The 19,482-nt window shown below is 42.6% G+C and overlaps 1 protein-coding gene across 19 annotated transcripts in view; it reads left to right on the plus strand.

The window, feature by feature from the left end:
• Nucleotides 1–19,482, plus strand: part of NFIA (nuclear factor I A) — a 349,095-nt gene that overhangs the window by 280,763 nt on the left and 48,850 nt on the right. For 7 of the 19 annotated variants that reach the window (XM_077182585.1, XM_077182588.1, XM_077182587.1 and 4 more), the window contains 3 exons: nucleotides 5,816–5,902; nucleotides 6,988–7,026; nucleotides 15,449–15,577. The exons of 5 other annotated variants lie outside the window; for them this stretch is intronic. In XM_077182585.1, the coding sequence (XP_077038700.1) occupies nucleotides 5,816–5,902; nucleotides 6,988–7,026; nucleotides 15,449–15,577 (255 nt within the window). The remainder of the gene's footprint in view (nucleotides 1–5,815; nucleotides 5,903–6,987; nucleotides 7,027–15,448; nucleotides 15,578–19,482) is intronic. 7 more of the 19 variants (XM_077182591.1, XM_054638341.2, XM_054638339.2 and 4 more) reach the window with 4 other exon arrangements.

Genomic DNA, 19,482 nt, shown 5'->3' on the forward strand with positions numbered 1-19,482 from the left:
CAAAGGCTCACCTAGACAGGCAGTTCACTCTCTCTGACAAGAGCTGGTGGTGGACACTTCAGGGAAGATAACAACAGTAGGAGAGGCATCCAGTGATGCTTTTCAGAGCACAGCCTCATGGACTTTGGCAGCAAACAGCTTGGTTTCATGAGCCAGAGGTTTTGTCCACATCTTTGGGACTGACTGCCTTCAGTGAACTTGCCTTTCAGAGATGTGCTTTTAACTCATTCTTTATTTTGGCCCCCACAACATCCCATGGCAGAAAGTTCCAGTTTTGCTCGGTGCTGCATGAGGAAGAACCACTTCTTTTGTCTGCTGCCTGATCATTTTGCTGGATGCTTCTTAGTGGTTTTCTTTTTCACTGCCAGAAGTAGTGAATAAATCATTCCCCAGTTACTTTCTTTACTTTCCTTCAAGTTAAGTGCTGCCCAACACTTTGACCGCAGCAGTCAGCGAGCACAGGGAAGCACAGAAATCCATCTAGCAGCCTCTCAGCTCGGGTAACAATTTGGCTCAGTGGCTGCAGAGCCATCTTATACCTGCAGAAATGCCCGTGTGCTGTGACAGCAGCTGTGCTGTCCACCCAAAGTGGGTTTTCTGTGACTCCCACCCCAGAGCTCACGGTGTGAATGCAGCGAGCCTAAAGAAGGGATGATGTTTTAAGTTCTTTCAGTTTCCAGCTCCAAAGAAACTTAAACCTCAGCATCTAGCATGGCTACAGCTCTCTTCTGGTTCCATCTTGCCCAGGGAAGAGCAGGAGATCCACAACATCCTCCACCTCTGCTTGTCCCCACCACTCCAGCACAGCCCTACTGACATCATCCTTTCTGCTCTTCCCTTACATCAATGCTCACTGCTATTTTTAGTGTGATATACACCAAAAAGCATAACATAAGAGATCCTCTTGCTAAATTTAGCTGGAAAATTATAGGCTGTTTTACTGTTTTGTGCACAGTCTTCATTCGCCTCAATAGATTTGCGTGCAGATCTTCAAACCCCAAAAATCCAGACAAGTGAGGTGGTACCTGCAGCCCCAAGAGCAGCACTCTGGAGAAAAATGGGACTGTTTTATCTCAACAAGGGCTGGAGGCAAAGCCTTGGGTTCTACTTAGAGGAGGGAAATAATTTTATTAAAAAAAAAAAAAAAAAAAAAAGTAAGGATTTACAATCAACGAGATTTGAAAAATATAAATGTATGGATTATCTTTCTTCGCATTTAGTGTTTTATTGCAGCAGCCCACGTTTGTCTCCAGGAGTATTATCCATGATGCAGCACACTAATGCACTACCTTGCTCTGAACAGGAGAAAGCACTTTGGATGTAGTCCAGGTTTAACCCTGTCTTAGGGCTTGCTTTTACTTTTAAACAAAATAGCAGCAAATGGAAGTAAAGCACCATCCTGACTCTTCCTCAGAGTGTGGCCAGTCCTACACCTGAGGAGCAGCTTTGAGACAGAGGTGATGCTCATTCCCACTTGGTTCATGACTCCTCTGCCTCTCTTTGCCCTTTCAGTCCCTACAACCCACCTCTGTTCTCCATCCTTGAGTGAAATTCCCACAACCACACATAACCTAAAGGTGCTCTGCAAGGAGCTGCTCCTGGTCAAAGGGACTGTTGGACATCTGACATCAGGCTGGTCCCTGGAAAGACCCCTGTCACCCAGGAAAAATTGCAAATTCGGGCTGCTTGAGGTTTTAAAAATTAAAACATTCCCCTAAACAGCTGTATTTCTTATGCAAATCCCCCACCAAATGGTACCTTGTAAGTATTAGAGAAATTGTTTGTCCTCTGTTAAAAAATGATCATCTAGAAACCCATTAATTTTGGGGGGGAAAGGTTTTAAGAGGACAAAGCAAGCTTACAAACCACATTTCTCCCATGCTCTGTGAACTCTTGTGCTATTGTGATTTTACAGTGCTATTTCTCTGCTTCTGCTGGGTTTTTCTCCTTAATTTTATGTGGATAACCCAGAACAAAAACTGACACTTAATTCTGAGTAAACAGTGGCAGTGACTGAATAGAAACTTGATGTCAAATATACAGCCACCCTGGGAAAGTCAAAATCCAATGCTTTCTCCTCTCTTCCAGTTGTGTCCTCTGTAAGTGTATTGTCCATAAAATTAGCGATTTAAAAAGGCATCAAAACATTATTTTTCATATTCATAGCGTCACTTTAAAAAAAATGGTTAAAAATCGATTTGCTGGCCTCTTGGGGAAATGCTGTAATGTTTTTGGCTGTCTCCTACTTTCTGCTGCCAGCTAAAAGTACCATCTGGCTTGTTTAGGGCCCTTTTCCATATCAGGTGCTTCCAAAATTCTCCCCAACCAGAGGATTGTTTCGTTGGGTTGCTCTGCCTGCTGAGGCATGTGTCCTGGGCTGGGAATCCTACTGCTTCTGTTCCCTGCCATCTTGCTGACAGTGGTGTGTGTATGTTTGGGCACGGATCTTGCTGCCTCTCTCCCGAGGACATTTGCATCATTGTCAGCTGCACATATTAAATTGATATGCAGGGCTCAGAAACACGTATCCCATCTTTTGTCCCTTTGTTTGTGCAATTGTTGTGGTTTTAATTCTTCTTTGACACCTGGAATATCACAAAGCTGCTGATAATCTGTTGGCTACTAAGGGAGATGACATTGATAGAAGGATAATGTGTGTCAGACTTATATCTCGATAATTGCGGACACACCCCGAACCCTCGCAGCTCAGGGAATGAATATCCTAAATCCATTATTAATTTGGAGAGTCGCATGTGGCAGTTGGCTGTGGTGTCATCCTCTCCCTGCAAGAGTCACTTGCAGGGGATTTGGAGGCAGTTTGGGTGGATCCTGCAGCGCTGTGCGGATGCGCGAGTCGCTCTTGGTGCGTCCTCGCTGCCATTTCGTGGCAGCCCGAGGAGCTGTGACAAAATGGGGTGGGTGTCCTCCCTCCTCAGCAAAATGGGGTGGATGTCCTCCCTCCTCGACAAAAGGGGGTGGATGACAAAAGGGGGTGGATGTCCTCCCTCCTCAGCAAAATGGGGTGGATGTCCTCCCTCCTCAGCAAAATGGGGTGGATGTCCTCCCTCCTCACCTGCTGGGACCGCAGCTCCCCATGAGCCTTCTCCTGCCCAGGAGTGCCAACCCAAGTAGATGAGGAATGATGCTCTGTTGGGACCTCCTCCTTGGGACCCTTTGTTTTTCAGATCCACCAGTTTACTTGGAAATAGAAACACGCCCCTGAAGGGTTTATGAGTAAATTTGAAGCGCTGTAGCTGCAAAGTCCAGGCTTGATGTGATTGTGTGGGAACAGGAAGGGTGTTTTGGAGCAGCTACTGCCGTAAGCTGTCTTGTCCTATTTCAAAAATGATCTGTGCCATACACTGCTGACTTTTCCTGTCCATCCATTAAAAAGTGAATTATGAAGAGTGCTGAGACAAACAGATAGGAGTTTAACCTTGTTAGTAAATATCAGGTAGCTGATATATACTGCTAGAATGTTACATCACAGCCTCACTCTTCAATATAAGTTTATGAAATTATCTTGTTACTATATAAACTGCCTTGGCTGGGTACATTCTTCCAGAGGGTTATTGTTTGCTGGATGTTGGCACAGTAGCATGACTCTGAAGAGTCAGTTCACGATGTGGTGAATTTTAAAGACTTGGGAGATGGCCATATCTATTTTTCAGCAAAGGAATGAAAGCTTTTTTTGCCTTTTTTTTTTTTCCCCCCTCCCCTAAGGTATTAAAAGTTTCAAAACATGTGCTGAAATGAAAAGGAAATAATAACTAAGACCTGCATGGGAAGTAGTGCCTCAGAGTACTGACTTTGTTTATTTGCTTGTTTCCCCCAAAAATCTTAATATTTCAAGTACAAGTTAATATTTTAAATCAAATAAACCTGTTCTCTGAACTAGTAAGGTACTTAAAATTTTACAAGCTGTAATCTTGTTCTTTTAATAGAGAGAAAACTATGCAGAATATGTTGCTTAGAGTATTAGATAAGCTGCAGTATGTTAATCAAATATTTTCGTGATATGAGGGCAGTTGAGAAAACAGTACAATTTTTGCTAATGGCACTGGTAAGTAAACGGATCTATCATTACATTGTCATGAAAAGTGACATTGAGCAGAAACACCCTGCCAATCCCTAGAAGATAAGTATTTAATGTAATTAGACAGACACTGTCTCCTTTGTTGAACGTAGCATTAATCACCCAGAGAAGTCCAACTTTATATGAAATGGCTTTTTCTGATATGTCTTTGTATTAGAAAGCTTCTCACACGGTTTTGCCACGATGATATATTTGAAGAAATGACTGCAGCAGCTACACGGGTTTCCTCATGGCACATTTCTTGCTGTTCTGTGTTCCATAATATTTAATTCTTTTTTATTTAGCAGTGTTGCATTACATAGCTGTGACTTGTTCCTAAGTCCAGAAAGCCACGTGCAATTGCAGCTGAACCCCTTTGAACCAGTGTAATGCATTCAAGTTATGAAATATAAAAGCAACACAAATAGCTTCCATTATGTTCTTCAGTCCTTCCTCTGTGGTGTTAGCACAGGTTCATTGCTATGGCATAAGCAAAATGTTCCTTGCCTCAAATGCTAGTCCATAATATCACACAAAAAAAACCCCAAAAAACCAACAAAAACAACCCCAAACAAGCAAAAAAAAAAGAACTTCTTTTTATGAAAATCTCATTGTTAAATGGATGAAAAATGTTGCCCCCTTCCAGAATTCATTGGCACTACATTTTTTTTTTTCCCTCTTTTTTTTTTCCCCCCCCCTCCTCTCTGTTGCTTGTAATTTGTACTGTGAAACACTGTCTGGTTATGAACTGGTATCAATTTGAGTCAGTGCACAGCTGTGTCTTCCCACCTTCTCAGTGGTGCCGAGGGCTTTGAAGGGAAAGAAAAGGGTTTAGTCAGAGATGACAGCCAACTTCACCGGGTAACAGGTGGAGGTCAACTTGGTTTATTTGTTGGGCTGAGCAGAGTGCAGAGATGAAAAATCTTTGCCATAATAAGGTTTAGGAAGAAAATGCTGACTAGTCTAAGCTTTGATTCCAGCTGACAGATCCTTTTCTAGTGTTCATTACTTGATTTCACAGTTCAGGCAATTTTAAGAGGCTTAAAATTATGTTTCTGCTCTCCTCTATAAAACTTTCCGATCACTTTCTAATTTTTGCTTTAAGTAAAGTTATAGGGACTCCCTGATATATCACTCCTGCCTGTAGACTCTTACAAAGTCAATATGCCATCAAAAATGTAAGGATAAGCTTTTTTTTTCAAACCCCTGCTTTCACTGATTCTTTTAATAAATGAAGAAAAAAAAAAAATCATGTGTAGGCACTGATTCGATTAGAAAATTAAAATTAAAATTAAAACTTTCTAAAAATCCCCCTGAATAGTGGATAGCAAGGATGCTTAAGAAGCCAGTGTTCCTGTCTGGGCATTTGGGATTTCTGTGCTAGCGAAGCCCAGAGTGCTGAGTTCCAGTCCCTGTGCTCCATCCCGAAAGGGAGCCACAGCCAGGCCCTGAGAATCAGAGCAGAACGTGCTGGCTTTGTGTGGCTGGGGCTGGGGTGAGCACACACAAAGGGATCTCACTGGGCTGAGCTGCCTGCAGCCTTTGGGTCCCTCAAGGGCTCCCTTCCCTGTGCCAGCTCCTGGGAGGGACACGGAGGCGTTTCTCCTCTCCCATCCTTTTTCTTCCACCACCACCACCTCCTTCCTACCTGCTGGAGTGGGCAGAATAGGATTATCTTTAGCCATTTGCTAAAATCTTCCCCCTCAGACTTTCTATTACTTCTGCATTCATTCTTTGCAGGAAGAGGAAACTCACTGGTCAAACCCTTGGACACCAGAATAGTTGCATGCAGTTTCCCAGGGAGCCAGATAGCTCTAAAGCTTCCCAGTGAGTGACAGTTTCTCTCTTCTATTCTTCTGAAACATGTGTTTTACACATATACTGAAAAATGTTAATATCAATTTACAGCCAGATCCTTGCCTTTTTTTTTTTTTTTGCTTTTTTTTTTTTAATAAAAGGTTAAAAAAAATCAAATCTCCCAAAGTATTTACACTTAGAGCACCTCAGCACACATGTCACTTTTTTTACGTAGGAAAAAGTGTTGGATGCTCTTATACACATAACATCATTGGGCTTTTGAAAGCTGTTAGCTCATTCTGAGTTAGTGGCAAGAACGCTGGACTTGCCAGCACCAAACTGTGAAACCTTTTCTGTGTGACTGGTAGAAATCTCATGGGGGTAGAAATCCAAAAAAAAAAAAGAAAAAAAGGGGAGGAGGGGGGGGATGTAAATCTGTGCATTTGGATTCGAGCAGCTTCAATAGCATGATATCAACTTTGTCCTAGAAGTCCTTGAATCACAAATCATTTGGGAGAGTGTTTTGGAGAATTACCACTGTATGCTTTCCCTGGTTTTTTTACTCTCTTTTAGGCGTCCATTAGTTCCCACTGTCAGGGAGAGGATTCTGGACTAGGTGGATCCCTGTAATCTGATTTGGCATGGCTATTTTTCTGTGTTCCTAAGCTCATGAGATCAAGTTATGTAGGATTATTTCATAATGCCAGAGCAGCAGTTTCTGAGGTTGGACAAAACTATCTAGCAAAAGTGTCTGATAAAAGAAAAATCCTGTCCCATACTGTAGCTTTCTTGGTCCAGTGAAGCAGCATCCTCACGCACACAAATCTTGTAAAGTTGCTTCTGATAGCTCCCTGTGTCCCTTGGTTTTTGTAAGCTAAAGTGCCATTTTCCTTTTTACAGCTTAATTGAACCTAAATGCACCCATTTTCTGCAATGTGGTATTTTGGTAATTTCACTATTTGCTCGTAAGTTTTCCCTTAAGCAAACTGAAAGCTTCCCCTTTATCACTTCACTGGGCCAAGATTTCACACAGTATCCTGCTTGCTACAAAATATGATAGTGTTCTCTCTCACCTTGTTTCTTTTTTCTTCTTTTACTTTCTTTTATAAAATCAGGATATCTAAGAAACCCCGAACACCGCGGAGCACTTCATGGTGGGTGTGCTTATTCAAACAATGCCAATGCTCTCTCTCGTTCTCGGTGCACAGAGTTGTTGTGTTGGTTTGGGGGGGATGTGCCAGGTGCCCCCTCTGGTGTGGATTCTCCTGTGTCCAGCAAGGACAGAGCTGGTGCCAAGCACTTTGCCGGAGTGCCAGCGCTGGAGGAGGCACTCCCATGTCACCTCTGCCCCTGCCGTGCCTGTTGTCATGGAATTTGCAGGGGGATTTTCCCTGGGAGCCCTCTGCCTCTCTGCTTTCACCTGCCCCGTGGGTGGCAGGGGGCTTGGGCAGCTCCCAGGAGCATTCCTGCAGGCAGCAGGGCCATCCAGGCTCCTCTGGAAACGATGCCAAAGTGCTCTGCCTTCCCTCGGGGAATCCTGGAGCCACTGGGGATGGAGAGGAGGGAGGCTGAGCTCACCTGGCTGCTGTCACCTGTGGGGAAGTGGCTTCAGTCTCTCTGCCTGGTGGCAGGTCCCCAGTGCCATTCCAGTGTGCAGCTGGACATGGACATTCCCAGGAAGGAGCACAGCAGCTACAAATCATTTCTGGTGTTGTGGAGGGTTCAGTCCCGTGACTGTCAAATTGTCAGAGGGTGAAAACACCGGGAACCACTGGATACCAAAACAGAACAGTTCCATGAGTCCACTCTCGACCTGCCAAATTATAAATCCCTTGGTACAATGCACACAAATTCAGTTTGCAACTCTTTCTTCCTTTGGAATAACCTATAAACTCTTCACCTCAAATTGTGCAGAAATCAGGTGGCTTTACAGTCTGTGGTAAATCACCTGGGCTATTTTCAATCCTGACCACAGCTCTTTTATTAATTAAAACACATGTTCAATGGCACTGTACACCGATTAAATCTTCAAAACCAATATTAGCACCAAACTTAGTCTTGTCATCATAAAAGTCATTTGAAAGCATTACCATGCAGTAACTGAGGTCACAAGTCCAGAAAATCTGCATATTTACCCATCTCCATGTCATGCCTGGGGCGTTCAGCAGCCATCATTGTTATATATAGCCTGGCTAGCCAATGATGGCTTGATGACATGCAAATAATGACCAAATGATTTTTAAGAAAATTAAATAAATAAATAAATAAAACCCCCAAAATTTTACTCCATCCTCTTCAGTTACTAAAGATTCCCTTTAGTATCACTCGCAATTTAGGATCCATATGCATCTTCAGGAAGATATAGTTGAAACATAAATCTATTCTGGGTCTTTTACTTGCAAAAATATCATACCTCAGCTATAATCATATGCAAAGACTTTTTAGAGGGCTTTGTAAATGCCATCCAAATTTATGATGGCATTTTTTGCCTTGCAGCTATAGATGTTCCATCCCCAAAGCACCCACATAAAGGTATATTCTCCTATGGATGGCTGCAGTTTGTCCCTGCTGCTATATCTAATCTGCCAAGTGTGCTGAAAAACTCTCAAGTAGCATTTGAAATGAAACAAATGTAGTCATGAATTTTAGACGAGATGTCTAAAGACGTCATTAGAAATTTTATTTTTTTTTATTCTCCTTGCAATATATATTTATACAATGGAAAATTATGCCGAAGCTGACATTAACTCAAAGGCAGAATTGAACTGTTATCCTGCTGTTTATTGCTCTTCTCATTAAAGTTTTTAAATATATAACTCATGAAATTATGTTTTGAAGAAATTGGTTAGATTTCAGTGCTAGTTTATTAGTTATTGAAAGAACTGCTTGGGTGGCAGAGCAGGAATGAAGCCTAACTTAAGCGACCTAAAACAATCCAGATGATGCTGTAAACACAGATACAAACAGACAAGGTAATACACTCTATGAGAACATTGTACCAAACAATTTAGGCAGACTTTCATGGGGTAGGATTTAAAAATAATTGTGAATATTGAAGTGCTCGGCTTTAAAATTCTGCAGGCAAGGTTGTCCATCACTATAAAGTGATATTTCTCCTTCCTAAATGCATCTGTGCTCATTTGCAAAGGAGAAATTTCAGCCTTCTTTTTCCCCAAGTGACATCAGAATTTTGATTCTAACTTGAATTATCATTTTTGGCTAAAAATTGCTGAGGAGTCCAAAAGCATTTAAAACCTAAAGCCATTGAATCCATTTAATGCGCCTTTGGCACCTCTCTCTCTCTTTCTCTCTCAGTCCTTTTTGAACATTCTGGTCCTCATTTTAATCAATCTCTTTTTATTAAGTTCTTTGGCTCATTTACTTGTACGTGCATTTGCTTTATTTTGTTTGGAACATTTCTTTTGTAGTGTCTTGAAAAAGAGTTGTGACATTTCTTTTGGATGGCTTCTTAAGTATCTGGCAGTCACCTATGATACGATGTTGATGGGTACGGATAGATTAGCTCTGTTTTCCTGATGATCTGTCAGATGTCGAGTTCTGAGGAAACTGGATGTGTGTGTTGGTGATGCATATGCAGCAGTTTGATAAGTGGATAGAGGGGGAGCTTTCATTTTTCTTCTGTAAAAATCACTGTTTATTAAGCTGGATTTAGCCTCGTGAAGCGAGGTGCTCCGCTGGCAGGTAGTTAATCAGTGATCATGGTAACTCCGGCTGCAACCAGGGGAGCCAGTACCCATTCAGAGCGTAGAAACTAAAGAGCACTTCATTAGGATGAGTGAATTTCCATCTGTGTTGTATTTTGTGTATACTGGAGCAATTAATACAGTAAACTGATGGATGGCAGTCAGTGTGATCGTATCTCGGCTGATGACAAAGTTTGCTCAGCACTAAATTGAACAGACTTGCTATGACTGGCAGCAGGGTAGCCGTCAACGTTTCAAGAAGCTTGAAATTAAGAATTCCCCAGGAATTTGAAGGAAAAAATAGAGCAGCTGATCAGCCTTTCTGTTGATACTGATTTCAGTGGAATTGCTGGAATAATTCGCACAAAAGGATGAAAATTCCTTGAAAAATGCTTCCCATATATTCAGTTTTTTTCCTTCAACAGCCGGCTTGTTTTTCTGCATCATCTGTTTGTTCTGCATGTTGTCGAGTTCATGGTCCACCTGGTAATACCTGAGCTTCCATGATTCCTTTTCCTAGTGTGCCTTGGGAAGGAGGATCCAGACCATGTTTCACTCATAGCTTTTGTTATGCAATCTCCATCAAGAGTCTAGTGGCAGAGAGCTACTGGGAATATTGGGGTAATTATCCAAAGGTCTTTGGAGATGAGTATGAGCTGGTCTACAAACCCAGCTAACGAGAGATGGAGTTGTTGTGCGAGATGTGTGCAGGTAGAATAATGTCAGTAATTAATCACGTGAAATTGGATGGATTTTCAGGTGTAGATTTGGAGAGAAGGGGGATTGTTCTCCTCTTGCTGTGACTCCACTGACTCCATCAGAGTTAATCCTGATTTTTTTTAGTAAGGCACGTGGCAGGTACATGGAAAAGAGGTTCACAGATACTTGTTTGTTCTGGGGAGGATTTGTGCATTCAATTCTCACGCATCATTTTCTGGTCCATTTAAATATATATCAGCCTCATACATGAACATTTGAAGACCTTTAGCTGTACTCAAGGAAGACTCTTATGTGGTGCGTTTCTAGTACTGGCAAACATAAGGAGGTAGAGGAATTAAACCCACCACAGTGCTCCAGTGCCCCTTAGAAGATGAGGAACACGAAGTTTTCCTGTGCACTCATTAAACTTGGGCTGGAGGTTTGCGAAGTGCAGAGTTTTGGAAAGTCTTTCTGCGGGACTTCAACATCCAATGGCTCCAGTAACCAGAGTCTCCCAAGGACAAGGATCCCATTTGCGCTTGCATTATGCATTTGAGCAGAAGGGTGTGATGCATGATGTGGAATGAACAAAATAATAACTCGTGTGTTTAGGGAAATGCCAAATTAATGAAAATTCAGAAAGCTCTAATGTTGAAAAAAAAAGCACACAAATTCCTTGATAGAAATATAATGCTGCTAACAGTTTCAAGATTATTGTTGTCTGAATTTTCTGCTTATTGTGTACTGCAATTAAAATTCTTCTCAACTGAAAAACCGATGTCAAATTAATATTTCCTTTTGGAAAAAAATACGAAAGTACACATCTTGTTCCATTTAGCACCATCATGGTCTTTGATCAGGTTCCCTCTGTCCAGTGAATAAAACAGATTTATGTTAATGGGATCAGGCTCAGACCATATATGTTTGGCATACATATAGAATCACATGAACACAAGTACAGTAAGTTAAAGTAGCACACCCACTCAGGCTTCCATCTGCGTTTTATGCCACAAATCCCTTTATTTTCTTCTTTTATTTAGCAATTAACTTTTCCATTTATTCTGTAGTTAAAAGCTGCCGTAAGATGAAAATAGACTAAGTCTGATTTTCGTCTCTCTCACTCTAAATAACATTGAGAGGAGACTCAGACCTGGATTCTGAAAGCTGTGCTCCCTAAAAGTGCCAGGTGTGGCTGTGATTTGGACAAGAGTCCTATCCACAGAATAGTAAGGAACACTTTTAACCCCCACCTGGGTTACCCAGCCGTTGTGTTCTGGCTGTTCTTGTTTATTCCTTGCTCAGAGCAGATGGATGGAGAGAGGCAGGGAACGGGGAGGATCCTTGGCTCCATTCCCTATCCACCGGCCAGCGCAGCTGAGACGGGCTGGGGGAGATTCTAATTTGTTGCAGCCCTGCACCAGAGAGCAGAGAGAGGAGAGCAGGGACTCAGAGGTGTCCTCAGAGCTGGCACTGCCCCTTCCTCGGGGTCCTGTGAAGTGCTGAAATCTGCTGTTCAGTGCAGTGGCTCCCGGGACCGACGCCGAGCAAAGCTGTGCAAGGCAGCCCCATCCTCCCGGGATGCATCCCCAGCTCTGCCCAAGCTACCTTCAGCCTTAACTTTTTAATTTCCTGCATCCCTGAGCAGCACAGGAGGGGCCCTGCGGACTGGAGGCCGCTAAATGTGTTAAAACTCATTAGGTTTGGAGCAGAAGACCCTTAAAACTAGCCAAGAGTCTCAAACGTGGGTGCCAGAAATTAAACACCTAATTCAATGTTTAGCCACCTACCTTTAGTTCCTTCCTCACAGTTAACGTACACTGTGCCACCTCATAGGTGGCCTGATTTTCATAGGCACCAGGCACCTACAACTAACTCAAGTGTTGAGACTGCTCACCTAAGTGAGACTTGTAGAATTCAAAGTTTTTCTGGGTGATTAAACAGGAGTCCCCTCGCTCCCAGGCTCCCGAAAGGAGCTTCGATAGAATGACCAGCACTGTAACATATGGCTTAGCAAGGGGAGGAAAAAAAAAGAAGAAAATGAGTATTAGAAATGGATGGACTAAAGAATACGCAGGATATATCAGGCACATTAACCAAACATATGGTGCTAAATGAGATATTTTTTTTAAATTGCAAAAAAATTGACATTCCTGGCAGTCTCAAGGATAATGTGACATGGCTGTGATAAATTTAGAAGAATGGGACATATTTTGGCTTGTTCTTGGAAACCTTTTTCTTGCATGCCGACTGTATTTCTTCTTTTATTAACCCATTCAAAGAATGTTTGAATTTTGCTGCTAGAGCACCATGCTAGCGCAACATAAAATGTGAATGATGCTAATTGCTTTGCACTGCCTAACTTTCTGTCATACCCTCCCCTCTTAAAGGACAAAACATGCTTTGGAAATGAGCTGGCAAGCTCATCTTCTTCTTTCTCCTGGTCAATATTAAGTGATGTAATTAAGCTCCTGTTTGCATATTCTTCTGAACTAGGAAGCAGCCATTTTTTTCTTGAGATCTGATGGATGTGATCACTCAAAATAAAATGTGTCATTACAAACCCCAAACAAAACAAAAACATGGTATAGTTGGACTGTTCCAAACCAATACATTTCAAAATACCCTGGGAAAAAAATAAATAAATGAACCAAACTTGTGATAATAATGGCAATCAGAACGATAACAAACAAATAGAGCAAAAGAAGTAGCAACCAATTATCAGCGCTTCAGTTTGTTTTTCTACTCAATTTCCCTGCATAGGGTTACATTAAAATCTCTATTTTCACATGAAAGCCTCTGCCTCAACCTTAGAAAACCCATCCCCACATGAACATGCCACTGCTCAGCATTGCCACACTCAAGGTCATTCATCAGCTTCTTTGTAGCTCCTCAAGTTCCAGTGTTTGGACACAATCACACGAACTTGCTGCAGCTTTTAACCATTTTCCACTCCCTCCTTCCACAACCCTGCTGTGGTTTAGAGATGAGTCCTGCAGGGGTTTTTTTTAAACACAGGGGTAATAGAAAAGCTGTTTCATTTTTTTCAGAAGCTTTATTATCTTTGCCCTGAAGAGGGTTTGTAGCCAGGGAAAGCAGGGAGCAGCTGGGCCACAGAGTTGAGATCTCATTCCTCCCCTGGCCTCTGTCACCTGCCCAGGGCTCAGGTAACCCATGTCCCACCTGGGTCCCAGCTCATGGGCTGCACAACCTTGCTCTTGGAGCAGCTCCCACGCTGGAAAATTTTAGTGACCTCCCCTGTGCATAAAAGTCCCTTGGAGTGTCCATAATATTTTGTACTTAGAGCTGGGGTTGACACTCGTTTGGTGTTTCCATCCCCAGTTCTTCCATCATAGGGAAATCTGGGTCAGAGCACCATTAATTCCTTTGAGTGTCCTTGCCCTGAATGTGGACATGCCATGACCAAGTTACATCCCACTGGAGCAGAAATTCAGCAGGCTGCTCTGGAATATTTCATTGAAACACCTCAGTTCAATCTCCTTTTCTCTCTTCCCCCGAAACTGAATTAATCTATGCTTTTGTTCCTACTCCAAAGTCACTAAGACCACATAAAAAAAAAAAAAACCCACAACAAAAACAAACAAACAAAAACCAAAAAACAAACAAACAAAAACTTCCCCAAAACCCCCAAAAAATTACACCCCCAACCCAATATTTTTCTTGCACCATAGTCAGTTCTAAGCTTTGATTTTTCAAATGTTAAGTCTGTAACCTTTCCTAAAAGCCACCATAACAACAAACCTTGTATCAAACAAGTTTTGAGGCAGAAAGCTGCAAGTACAACACTGGAACTCAAACCATCCCCTCACTTTGTTTAACTTACAGAAATATAAACTCCAAAGCCTCACTGAAACCATTAAGGCCCAGCAGTGCAGAGTATAAAGTACAAGAAGGCTCCTGCATATTGCAATCAACATCCCAGGGACTATAAAACTAGTCTTATTAAATATAAAGTTAATAATATAGCCCAGAGATAATCTTGTCCAGGCCTCTCTCTTTACTTTTTTAACAATTAAATACTATAAAACACAGAGTTGGAAATAAAATTAAATTACTTTGCTGGTGGAAGTTCAACTTGCCCACTATGTGATATTTTGCTTTTCCCCCTGAAATCTCCACCTTTGTTTTGCTGTATCCCTATGGATATGCAGAATGCCTGATGGGCTGTATATACTGGAAATCTTGAGTTTTCAGGATACATTCTGATAGTCAGAATACCCAGATGCATCTGTAACTGCAAAAATATAGGCTAGTGCAGACAAACGTGCATACTTTTCATTTATATCCTGTAAAATTATTCCATCCAAGCATGTACCATACACAGAAAAGGCTCGGGTTTTAAAAGCCCGTTGCAATGTGTTCATTCCATTAATTTTTTTTGATACCACAGCTATGTTATGGCATCAACAGGAGTTATTCTCACCCTGTATACCAAACCGGTCAGATGAGTACCACACCATTTCTGCCTGTCCATGGCAGAGGTTTCACCCAGTGACAACTTAACTCTGATTTTCATTGGGAGCCTTTGATGCAGTTCAAGGGCATTGTAACAACTCCAGAATAATTCCAGTGCAGCTTCTAATATCAGGACATAAATACCATTCACCCTTTAAAAAAAAAAAAAATTGAAAGCGAAAGAGAGCCACATAAATGTATAACTTTCAAATACCTTTGAAGTCAAGAGAGTGAGGGGAGGAAGAGTTTGAACTCAGAGAACTCCATTCTCTGGTTGTGCCTTGAGTCGTGCGGCACATTTAAAAGATCCATTTGCAATAATCTACTAAAACCAAGGAGTGAAAGACAGAACTCATAAAAAACCTGTAAAAATCCAAATGCTCCAGCTATTACAGATTTCTAAAAATAAAGCAGAGTAGGTTTCAGTAGCAATAATAAGCTGCATCTTGTCTGTATTTCAGCTTTATAAGAAAAATATGGCTGCCTTTTAGTACTCATGGCTCAGAGCAAACCATGGCTGCTTCTGCCTCGACAAAAACAAAACCCCACAAATAAAAGTGAGCTTTCAGCTTGCTGTTGTGTTGCGTTTCATTTGTCCTTTAAGTGTGTCTAGCTGCTTCTGCACCCCCTTTCACAATGCATAGGCTGTCGTTCCATGACCTAGCATTATTAAATTGCACTTATCAATCATTCTTGCCAGGAATGCCATCGCCAACTACATTAAAGAAGTCAGAGAAGTCTGGTTTCAGCAGTCCCTCGCCTTCGCAGACCTCCTCCCTTGGAACGGCTTTCACACAGCACCATCGACCTGTCATTACAGGACCCAGAGGTGAGGCCTTTCCCGAGAGCCCCCAGCACTGGAGGGCAGCCAGGGCGCCGTGGCCGTGCCAGCGCCGCTCCAGGAAAGCCATCGCCGCCTGGGACCGCCCGCGAGGGGCTGCGCCACACCCAGCAGGGCTTAGGGCTCACAGGCTGCTTCTCTTAGGCTGGGCCGCTTTTGGGAGAGCTCCTGACGACCACCCCAGGTGGAAACGCTGGTTTCTGGGGCCTTGGGGTTTTGTTGGAAGAGGGTGCGGGGAAAGGGACAGGATGTGTCTTCTGCTCGTGGCCATCCATCACGTTGACTCGGTCCAACTGCTCGAGACAGGGACCCATCCATCACTTCTGACCCACGCCTGTCTTCCAGCTCTGTGGACTTCCTTCTGCCAGTCATTTATTCTTGTGCTGCTGGTGTCAGTGTGCCTTGTTAGGGGACTCCTTTGAAGTTGGTTCCTGCAATACTTTGGCTGGTTTCCTTCTCAGTACTCTTCTGACTGACTTTCCAAGTAAAAGAGATGTCCTCTGGGTCTAGATGTGTTTATACAGTTTTGTTAGAAAGATGCATTTGCATTTAGCCTAGAAAACTAAATGCAATACGGAGTTCACGTTTGAAAAGGAACTCACTTGGGCATAGAAGAGACACAAATGAATGAATCCTCTTACAAACCTCTTTGGAAGATATAAAAATAGGAGTGAATGGTTGTGACACGTTTCTTTCTGCTATGAAATTTTGTCTCATTTAGAGAAGATTATTAAGGAATTGGTCGAATGGTGAAGCATAAAAATGCATATTAGCAATTCATCCTAGAAATTATCTGGAAATGTCTGTTTGGCATCAGCCTGGTTTTACTGAGGGCAGCATAAACCAGGAGGAGCCTCTTTGTCTGCACATCCAGGTGATGTGGTGAGAAATGGTGGAGTTGCACAAAGTTGAAGCAAGGTCAGACTTGCACTTCAGGAGGTTTTTGTGCTTTGTTAAATCTGCTTATTGTAGTTTGATTTGTTGTGGTTAATCCATAAAAATTATTCATTACCCTTAGACATGCACCTAGATCCTCAGAAGAAATTTAGGCATCTAAGCTCTACAGAGATTTCCCTTGAAATTTGGATCCGAGCTGTCTGGCAAATATGTCCTCTTTTAAAAGCCTTGATAATTGGTGATACAAGTATGACTAATATGAAGCTTCCATTAACATTCTATTCAGTGCACATCAGCTGACTCCCAATTCCTGTCTTTTAGAAGTTCAGCCTTTTAGATTTCAGTTGTTGATTGATTAGTTAATAGGCCTTTCTTTATTTAGCTGTGTTTTACCTCACACTAATTTTTTAAGATCATTGACTGCCTTTGTCTGCCCCTGTTTAGACCCTCTGTGCTTTGGATTCTTGTGTGGTTGAGAGAGGAAATGTCTCAGTGGTGAGGCCTTGTTTAAATCTCATCTACAGTCTGTTTTCACAAGACTTTTTCTGTGCACTGAGGGATTTCTACTGGCTACGTGAGAAGAACATTCAGTGGGAGCCAGAAAAGCAAATAGAATCATTACAGTCCCACATTTTGTTTGTTTGGAAGGAGATGTTCTTTACTAACTCCACAAAGAAGCAACACAGCTTTTAAATCGTCATGGTTCCTAAAAAGTTAACCAAAACTGTTCTTCTGCAACATCATTTAGAAGCATCTTCTATTTTATGCTCGTTCGCAAACAAAGTCTCACTGACTTTCAGCCATCCATGGTTTCTTTAAGTGCCATCATCCTGAAAAAATCTTGTCCCAGACTCCATCCTTTGTTCTTTTGGGACATTCCTCCTCAGTATTCTCCATCCACAGCACACTGGCTGTGTTTATTTCCCTGCTGCAACAATCATTCTGTTAGTAAAGGGTGATACACTGAGATGGATTATTTTCTGCAAATCCAGCTTTGTTCTTTATCCCATTGCCTCCGGCGTACTTTAGGGACAGTAAGCAGAAGAGAGAAGCTTTTCAGGTATCAGAAGTGGCAACATAAAGAGTATAATGCTGTGGTATAAGAGGATATAATTGAGAGATTCACTTCCACCAGCAGTGACTGGGAGTTGTGCCTCTGCAGGGATGATGGTACAGCACACACAGGCTAAATTCCCTCTGGACACAGGTGCATTATGTAAATGGTCAATGGCAGGTCATTCTGAGGGGTCTTTGGAAAACAAAGAACAGGATTTAATCTCCATTGTGCAGGGGGATTTCGGAGGAAGGGGAGTTGTGAGTAAGTAGGTCACCACCAGAGTAAGCTCCTCAGCCAACACGACGATCACAAGGAGGTTCCATCTCCTTCTCATGCTCGTATGTGCAAGTTTATCACTTGGATGTGTGTATGAGATGCATTTGTAAAGCATGATCAAAATAGACAGCAGAGAAGAAGCTGTAGACTATTCATGGCAGGTGTTGGCATTGACAACCAGCGATTTATAACTTCTCGGGAATATTCCCGAATCTTTCACACGCTTCCAAGCATCCCTTGGAACACACCGCACATCTGATGCTGGGGTGTCCCAGGATACTGAATGCCCTTCCCTGTGGTCCCCACAATGAGTCATTCTGGAAACAAAACTTCCTTGGAGGAGGAGTAAGATCCTTGAGAGGATTTCCTCGCTCTGAGGTGCTCCACCCAACGAACCAGTTGGAAAACCTCTGCTCTCGTGGAATTGCCTGGATGTGCTGTGCTGTGGAAGGCTGTGCCCTCGTTCCTGTGAGCTCTGGTGCTGCTGCCAGTGCCCAGCCCAGCTGGGCAGTAGCCAGGAGAGAGGATCCGAGCTGGCTGACCAGCAGACCAGATGTGCAGCAAGTGCTGGCGCAGGGATGCCAATGCTTCAGTGACTCCTCAGTACTTCCAACAGATGGTGGCAAGATCCAAGTTTCTTTGGTGATAAGCTAGCAAAGTGATTCATGGAGCCTCACTTGATGATGGCAGTTTTTTGGGCATGACTCTATGAATGCACCATATGTCTTCTCTGGACCAGCGTGGTTAGGATTCAGTGTCTGGCAGATGGTAAATTGATCACCTATAGGGTGGCTTTAGCATCACTATCAGTTTTAGAATTTATTTCAAAGCCTTGAAAATTCAAGCAGCCAGATCTCTCTCCTACTCAGGCATACTTTTGTTACCTGCAAATGAGATTATTTGGTGGTCAGCATAGCTCACCACAGCACTCCAGCATTGCAAAGCCATTATGGATTGCTGGCATCTCACAAAGCTTCCCAGAACACTTGAACTCTTCACCAGGCAGTGAAGGATTTAAATACTATGGGTGACAGCAGTATTTACATAAATGGTTTTAGGCTTCCATGTATTGCTCCTTACACTCTGGTGACTTTATAACTGGAGCTGGCTGAAACGTTAAATTGACCACGATCTTGTAAAGCCGGGATGTACAGCAGCCTGTGCTGCAGAGCATTCAAGCATTCCCATGGAATATGACAGTGTGGATCCTGCAAGCCAAAAAAGCAAGGAAAGAAAAGGCAAGGAAAGGAAAGAAAATAACAATGAGATGGTGTGTTAGGAAGATAAATGAAGGAGAAACACAATTACAAGAAGCAAGAAATACAGCACGAAGGCAAGAACCCAAGGAAGGGGGTGTGTGAGAAGAAGGGATGAAAGTCAACTAGTGGACTGGTTTCCATTATATTAATTTCCTCCATAATTACCATTGCCACTTAGACTTTTATCAGGACAAGGCCTGCCAGGGAAACGCTGCAGCACAGTACTCTCTGTCCATGCCAAAGTGGCAAAACCTTTATGTCACATATCTGGAAAGATACTGTGTCCTTCTCTATCAGCATCCTCCACTGGCTCACCAAAGTCCTGGTGCCTGCTCGCTGTCCTGTCAGCCAGCTCCAAGGGAATCAAAGTGAAGGCTCCTGGTGTACACTGTACAAAGGCATTT

The sequence above is a fragment of the Agelaius phoeniceus genome, chromosome 8, assembly GCF_051311805.1.
Source record: "Agelaius phoeniceus isolate bAgePho1 chromosome 8, bAgePho1.hap1, whole genome shotgun sequence".
In the NCBI taxonomy this organism is placed as follows: Eukaryota; Metazoa; Chordata; class Aves; order Passeriformes; family Icteridae; genus Agelaius; species Agelaius phoeniceus.